Source organism: Pteropus vampyrus, unplaced genomic scaffold (genome assembly GCF_000151845.1).
Source record: "Pteropus vampyrus isolate Shadow unplaced genomic scaffold, Pvam_2.0 Scaffold90, whole genome shotgun sequence".
Taxonomy (NCBI): Eukaryota; Metazoa; Chordata; class Mammalia; order Chiroptera; family Pteropodidae; genus Pteropus; species Pteropus vampyrus.
Window position 1 is genome coordinate 277,901 of NW_011888871.1, and position 7,318 is coordinate 285,218.

The following is a 7,318-nucleotide window of genomic DNA, read 5'->3' on the forward strand; positions in this document are numbered from 1 at the left end:
ACCCACACTTCTCCTGGGCCCCTCTGGCAAAACGCCGCCCTCCTTGCGGACTCGGCAGGCTGCTCAGCTCTCCTGGGAAAGCAGCCTGGCTTCCAGAGGGGTTAATGGGAAGCTCTTTCTCCTTGTTTTGTTCCCGGCCCCCCAGCCCCGACTCATCGTCCCCTTTTCTCTGCCCGCCTGGACGGGACGGCCGGGCTTGTGCCGTTCGGGCGCCCGGTGGGTGGCTACGGCTGCTCTTGATAGACTTATGGATTTGATCTGACTCTGAGGACAGAAAGAGGGGGTCTGGTGTGGCAGGACCGTAGCCATCCAGAGGTCGGGCACACGGGTTCCAAGGGCCACCCACTCCGGGTTGAATTCAGGAAAAGCCGTTTCTGCAGCCTGGGCCTCGGCGTAGAAAGCTGTAAATGGGGGCTTCCCCCTGGAGGGCGACTGGGCGGGGAGGGGAGGGGGTGCAGCAAAGCAGTGGGCTCGCACTGGGCGCGGGGTGGCGCTGACGCGGGCTTCGTGCTGACCCCGTCCCCGGCCTGACCCCGCCCCCGGCCTGACCCCGCCCCCGGCCGGAGGCCTCACTGCTCACCCTCCGCCCGGCAGCTTTGGCTGCAGTTTGGATGTCCATCAGTGTGACACCAATGAACACGGTTTAAGGGTTTGAGAAGCCTCAAACACCACCACCGACCAGATCGTGACGGCCGGCAGACCCCCGCTGCTTCCTGTCCCCCCGCCCCCCACACCGGCCGCAGCAAAGACCCCTGGAGGGGCTGGTGAACCAGGCCGGAGTGGAGCTGGCTCTGGGCGAGCTGGCGGGCTGGTCAGGTTGGAAAATAAAGGTGACCTTGCAGTCTAGCTCTAGAGACCAGAAATACCCTGCGGTGGCAGGTGAGGACCTGCTCTCTGCTCTGCGGACTCCGGTGCTCTGAGAACGCGGGGCTCACGCGCCCTGCACCCCCACATGGGAGACACCTCAGTGACCTCCCAGGCTCGCCGGGGCTGCGTATCAGGCTGCCAGCCAGCGGCCAGCAGGTGGGGGAAGCTTTCGGGTGGGGCCGGAGGACTCGGGCCACCTGTGGCTCAGGAAAGCTGCTGTGCCTGCCCTTCCTGCAGCCACCGCTGTCCCCACTCCCCCGGGTGAAGCCGCTGTGCCCACAGGATGCCGCCCCCTGGGACCAGCCTGTGGTTTGCGGGGTCTCCACCCACTGTCAGGAGCAGGCCAGTGAGCGAGCCCCCCCTCCACGCCCACCCCCTGCCTTTGGAGCAAGCTCCGGCCTTATTGCAACCCCTGCTTCCTGTCCCAGCACCCTGAAAGCTGGGGCCTCCCCATACCCAGCATGAGGACCTGTTTTTTGGAGGGTGGGTGGGCAGAGAGCTGAGCACAAGGCTGCGAGAGACCTGGACCCCCCAGGCCCCTAACACATTTGCTGTATCTTTATTGCACTTTCTCACATTGCAAACTATTCCACGAAAATGCGGCGAAGGCAAGCCCGCTGCCGGCGGCGCGGGGTCCGCGGGACGCAGCTACACCAGGTCCCCGAAGCAGTCGGACGAGCTGCGGCCCGGGGCCACCCAAGGAAGTCCGGGCGCTGCCAGGACAGCTGGTCATTTCTGCCACTCCAGAACCACGTGCGCGTGTCCGTCTGTCAGAGCAAATCCGCGAAGGGACTCGTGGCCCCAACGTGACCCCGGAGGGGAGCACAGAAGAGTTTTTATTCAGAGCCAGGTCTGGGGTGCCAGGACCCTTTCCAGGACCTGGCCGAGGGGTGCGGCCCTCTCGTGTGAATTTGGTGGGTGGTCTGGGGCCTGGCAGACGTCTGTTTATGTACATAGGATCCGTGGATGAATACAAAACCATCAATAAAGACTTCTCTTCCCTACAAGAAGTGGGGGGGTCGCCCTGCCATCGGCCACCTCTGTCCGTGAGCACAGGGCGCCCACTCCCCAACCGTGTCCAGCCTTGAAAACGAATAGACTGCGTTCCGTGGGACCCAATGCCGATGACCCCACGTTTCCGAGGTTCCCAACCGGGAGCTGGCCGGTGGCTCAAGTTCATGGCGCGCTCCCGTGTCCCTCCGCGGCGCGGGCACCTGTGTCCCCCCATGGTGCGGGAACTGTGTCCCTCTGCAGCGCGGGCCGGCGGCTCGTGGTCACTACCTCTGGGTGGAGCCTCTGTGCTCGGGGTCCAGGTCATTGTCCACCACGCTGCGCGGCCCGTCCTTCTCCACGCAGCCCCTCACGGTGCGCAGGACGACACGCAGCCGCCGGTCCAGGGCCTCCAGGTGCGGCCGGTACAGGACGGGGGCCACCCGGTCCTTCCGCAGGGACTCTGCCATCAGCAGGCTCAGCTTGTAATCCTCCTTGGCCAGGAGCTGCAGCCGCAGGTACGTGGACTTCCTGATCCTGCAGGAGAGAGCAGTGGGGACCTGGCAGGAGGGAGCGGGCTCCGGGCCGCGGGAAACCGGGCGAGGGACGCGCCAAGGTCAAGCGTCTCTACGGCCCCAAGCAGGGTGGTCCAGCTTGGCCCCTGCCTCTGAGGGGCTAAGGCCCAGGGTCCTGCCTCGGGTGGCCCTTGCGAGGCCCGCTCTGTCCAGCAGGCCCCATCCACCAGGGAGATGGCCTGGGAGGGGGGGCCGGCACTCAGCGGGGACACAGCCCCTAGCTTGGCTCCGCACGGCTGTCTGAGCAGGGCGTACGCTGGGGCCTCCCTTGGGAAGTGCAGGCGGCTTTGCCTCATAGCCTGTCCACCCCCCTACAAAGGGGAGGAAGGGGGGTGGGGAGCCCTGCAGACGGTGGCACAGAGCTCTGGAGAGCATGACTGTTGTCAGGGCCTCAGAGTTTTCACATGTAAGATGGGTCCTTAGGGTGACAAGGATCTCAGTCCTGGCAAAGGGCCGTGGGGTCCTGGAGCTCAAGCTGGATAGGCATCGGGTGCCGGCGGGGTCAGGGGTCAGGGGTCAGGGGTGTGTGCTGCTGTGCAGTGGGAGTCGGGCTGTGGGTCCCACTGGGGCTGGGATGTCGTTCTCACGTTACGGCTGGGTGGGGACAGAGACGCCTAATCTGCGGCTGTGGCAGCATGTGGCCTCTTGCAGGGTGCCAGGGCCGCTCCTCAGAGGGCGGGGTGCACATACCTGCAGCACTGCTGTAGGGGCGCCAGGATGGAAAGCTCGTCGTGGGAATACTTCCCAAACCTGCCGGAGAAAAGCAGGGCTGTCGGGGGTGGCACTCGGGGGTGGCAGCTGGGGACCACCCTGCTCAGAGGCTGTCACCCAGGCATCTGTCGGGGACAGGGACACTGGACTGAGCGGCATGTGTGTGGGCTGGGCTGCAAGGGCTTTGGACACTGGGCAATGTGGCCTGGCCCCCACTGTCCCCCGCCCCAAGGAAAGGGGGTGCCTGAAAGCAGCTCAGCCTTCTGGCCACTGGCCTGAGCAGCTCTAAGGGCAGGGCCCGGGCAGGCTGAGAGGACAGGGCGCGAGGGGCGTCAGCCGGGCCAGCACCACGGCACCTGTTACAGCCGGGGCACGTGACCCACACGTCCACCTCTGGGCGCCCAGGGCCGGGCACTCGGAGCTTTCACCATCTGTACCGGGGGCCCTACGCACGCACCCACTTCCTGTGCACCAGGCAGGCCGCTTGGCGGGGAGGCTGGTCCCCAGGTGGGCGCCCCTACCTGCTCCCCACAGCCTGCTCTCCAGACCCCACGAGGGTGTGACCGGACTCAGCTCACGGGGTCAACGTCATGACCCTCCCCACAAGGCCTGATCCTGCTGCTCTGGGCTAGACCTGGGAAGCAGGACACGGCTTGCCCCTCACTGTAGGACACGGCCTGCCCCTCTCTGCAGGGACACAGCCCGCCCCTCTCTGCATGTGGAGGGCACGAGCAGGGCTCACCCCCTTCCGTTGTCCAGGTGAATGATGAACGTCTCGTTCCCAAACTTCTCGAACGTCTCGTAGTGGTGGCGGTCCATGTTTCCTGTGGGGAGAAGCAAGTGGGCCGCGCTGAGCGTCTCCTGCAGCTTGGAGCTCCCCTCCCCCCGCAGTCTGACCTCCAAGCACAGTGACCAAGGAAAGGCGGGACTCAGCCCTCCACACAGTGGCCCAGCGCCCGGGGCTCTGGGTGGACACCCAGCGCGGGCCAGGCAGCCCGCGGACGCACCCATGAGGAAGTCGAAAATGGTCATGTCCATGATGTCCAGGATGCGATGGCTGCTGTCGTATGGGGGCGTCTGCTTCACCTCCTCGCAGTAGTCGGGGTCCACCTCCCACCTGCGGGGGGCCAGTGTGAGGGCCGGGCCCCTCTGTGTGGACGGGCCCAGACCCACTGCTGCAGCTGCCCAGCTCTGGGCAGCGGGGTCTACACTGCAGCACGAAGGGGAAGGCAGGCACGATGCAGCGGAGTGTCTGCAGGCGGACACGCACCTGCAGTGGGCCGGGCTGCATTAACAGGAGTATGGGGCCGGGAGGGGACGAAGCCGCTTGGCCCTGGGCTGATCACAACTGGGGGCTACCATCAGCCCTGGATGCCAGGGTTTTGGACGGTCACTGTTAGGAAACAGGGCCTGGACACCACACCTACAGGGACATCTCAGTGGCTAGAGGAACAGAGGGACAATAAGGGCAGGAGGGCGTGAAAGCCAAGTTCAAACGCCGGGAGACCCCGGTGGGCAGGGAGCACCCCGCAGGGCCACATTGTCTCAGAGTAGAGATGCGCATCCCGATGGCCTGTGGGAACGTGGGGCCTCACACGCCCCCGGCCAGGCAGAGCTGGGCACGCCTCCCTTCTCGGCCACCACTCACACCCGTGTGGTGGGTGACAAGGCCCAAGACCCCTCTGAGCTCACTTTCGTGCTGCAAAACAGAAGCAGCTCCCCAGCTCCCCAAGACACTGCGGAAGTCAGAACAGGAAGGGCCCGGCCCAGGGTGCGCGTCCCGCTGCGCGCGGCTCACACTCACTCCGCCTTCTTGCGCTTGTGATATGAGCGTCGCCAGGGGTTCCGCCACGTCTTCCTCTTGGCCAGCGACAGGTCTGGCAGGAAGGCGGCCAGCGAGCCCTCGATCTGGTCCGGCTTCCCGCACAGCGCGTGCTCCGTGGAGCAGTAATAGGAGCACTCCCCGTAGAAGCAGACGTTGTTGGCTGCGCAGGGGGACACGGCCGTTACGGGAGGCCCTCGGAGCGGCGCCGCCCCTGCCGGCCCCTCGGGGCGTCCTCCGGCCAGGCAGCGTCCTCCTGCCCCGTCTGCTGGCAGACAGAGCTCACGTCCCATCCCTGCAAAGCGCTCGGACCCCACATGACAGGAAATGGAGGCCTAGAGGGGGAGCTGACCTGCCCAAGGCCACACAGTGTGGTCTCGGACTTCGGGTCGGACCCCACGTCCTTTCTGCTCACCCTCAAAATTAGGGGGAGTCTGGAAATTCTACGCTCGGTGCTCGATGGCTTTAAAATGGCGTTCATGCTATCGAGGAAGTGGGAGAAAATGTTTGCAAGCCACGGACCTGAGGCGGGCCTGGCACCTGTCACACACGCAGAACCCTTACGACTCAGTGACAGACAGATAAGTGGCTTCAACTCAGAGTGCGCTCAGCAGTCTGCCCCAGCCCCCCATCCTCCTGCCAGCTGCCGGCGCCCCTCTGCCCGCCCCCGAGACGGTCCTGCAGGCGGTTCGGAGGGGAGGACCCCGGACAGGAACGGGGAGATGCGCGTCTGATGCGGAGGGAGGCTGCCAAAGGCCAAGCCGGGCGGCGGGCACATGGGGACGAGGCGTTGGCGTCTTAACGTTTGAACCTTTGAAACCGATGACTAGAAATGGTGCAATAAGCGTCGCAAACGGAAATGGGTAAGGGGGAGCCGTGCGGCCTGCAGTGGCTCAGACACGAGTGGCCCATGGGCGTGAGCTCTCGGGGGGTCAGCTCCACAGCCCGCAGAGGACAGAGGTCTCCTCTGGGTGGACAACCTGGAGAAGGTCCACGGAGAGGCTGGGCGTCTTCCGCAATGAATTCATTTTGCTTGGGAAACAAACCAATGGCAGAAGTAACCTCTGTGCCCATCCAGGGGACCGACTGCACGTGACGGCACAACCGTTCGGGGAAGCCTTTTAAATTGGGACGTAGGTGGACACACCTTGGCACGAAGGGGCCCGTGGCACATGGCACGTGGCTGAGAGAACACAGCGGGCTGACGACCAGCGTTACGCCCCGTCTCGTTGTTGGAAGGGGTTAACTCAGCTCGCATTCCTGTGTGCAGTGGGCAGGTGAGGGCGGGCTTCCCCGGGTGCAGGGTACCTGGCGAGATGAAGAATGTTCTCCACAACTTCCTGTCTCGTGTGACATCCCGGATTTCCTTGGTCATGTTGATCGTCCTGCCAGCCACAGGGGGGACCCGGCGGAAGTCCAGGATCCTGGTGGGAAAAGGACGGGGAGGGGCCTTTATCTCGTGTCCCGCTGGCCAGCTCCAGCTCCTGGTGGGGCCGACTCAACACGCCTCTGACCCTGGGGCCGGTGGCTCTGTAGGACCAGGATGCAGCCCAGGGCCCTGCATTCCAACCAGCTTGGGTGACACCCGGCCACACCCCAAGCACGAGGCTCAGACCCATGTCAGGCCAGGGGTCTGCAGTGAAGACGGGGCGCTCCAGAGGCCGAGGTGGAGTCTTCCCATCCTATAGACCCTCGGGGCTGACCCCAGAGCCAGGCCCGTGAGCTGCCCCTGGAGGGGGCGGAGCTCCGAGCCGGGGCTGCTGGCTGTCCCTCCCATGTGGCAGTGAGGGGCCTGTGGCGCCCGAAGAGGAATTCACGCCCTGCTGAGTAGAGCTGCCCCCAAGACAGGTGACAATTGGGGACCCGTTTATGCCACTTGAGTCTCTCGGTCCCACCTTGGCCTCCCAGAGAAATGCACACATGCAGTTCCCAAACCCTGGCCCTGCTTTCTGTCCTTTATTCCCAACGGTCCACCGTCCCCCGGGGTCCCCGGCCACTCCTGGGCATGAACTGACAGCACTGTTCTTGGTACACAGCAGCACATCCACCTGGGCGGGGACACGCAAGGACCATCTCTCGGGAATGCTGGCGAGCCTGGGCTGTGGGCCGATCAAACCTCACAGCGCCTCAGTCTCCCCTTCTGTGCAGTGGGGGAGCGACGCCCCACGGGCAGGGAGCGGGGAGGGCCGCAGGGACGAGCACAGTGCTCAGACCCGGCCTCTGCGGGGCGCTGCAGGCTGGACGGCTCACCTGTCCAGGTGGAAGGCGGCGATCTCCGCATTGTGTCTCTCGTAGTCAGAGAAATAAAAAAAGTCCGGGGGCGTCTCCTGCTCTCTCGTTTGCCTAGAAAAAA

General features: G+C 64.8%; 1 protein-coding gene across 1 annotated transcript in view; it reads right to left on the bottom strand.

The window, feature by feature from the left end:
* Nucleotides 1-1,379: 1,379 nt before the first annotated feature.
* The window catches only part of FAM20C (FAM20C, golgi associated secretory pathway kinase), a 17,967-nt gene continuing 12,028 nt past the window's right edge, over nucleotides 1,380-7,318 (bottom strand). The window contains exons 2-8 of the mRNA XM_023532783.1: nucleotides 7,216-7,308; nucleotides 6,274-6,389; nucleotides 4,948-5,128; nucleotides 4,151-4,260; nucleotides 3,886-3,967; nucleotides 3,123-3,182; nucleotides 1,380-2,394 (exon numbers count right to left, since the gene is read on the bottom strand). Coding sequence (XP_023388551.1) covers nucleotides 2,145-2,394; nucleotides 3,123-3,182; nucleotides 3,886-3,967; nucleotides 4,151-4,260; nucleotides 4,948-5,128; nucleotides 6,274-6,389; nucleotides 7,216-7,308 — 892 coding nt within the window. The 3' untranslated portion in view covers nucleotides 1,380-2,144. The remainder of the gene's footprint in view (nucleotides 2,395-3,122; nucleotides 3,183-3,885; nucleotides 3,968-4,150; nucleotides 4,261-4,947; nucleotides 5,129-6,273; nucleotides 6,390-7,215; nucleotides 7,309-7,318) is intronic.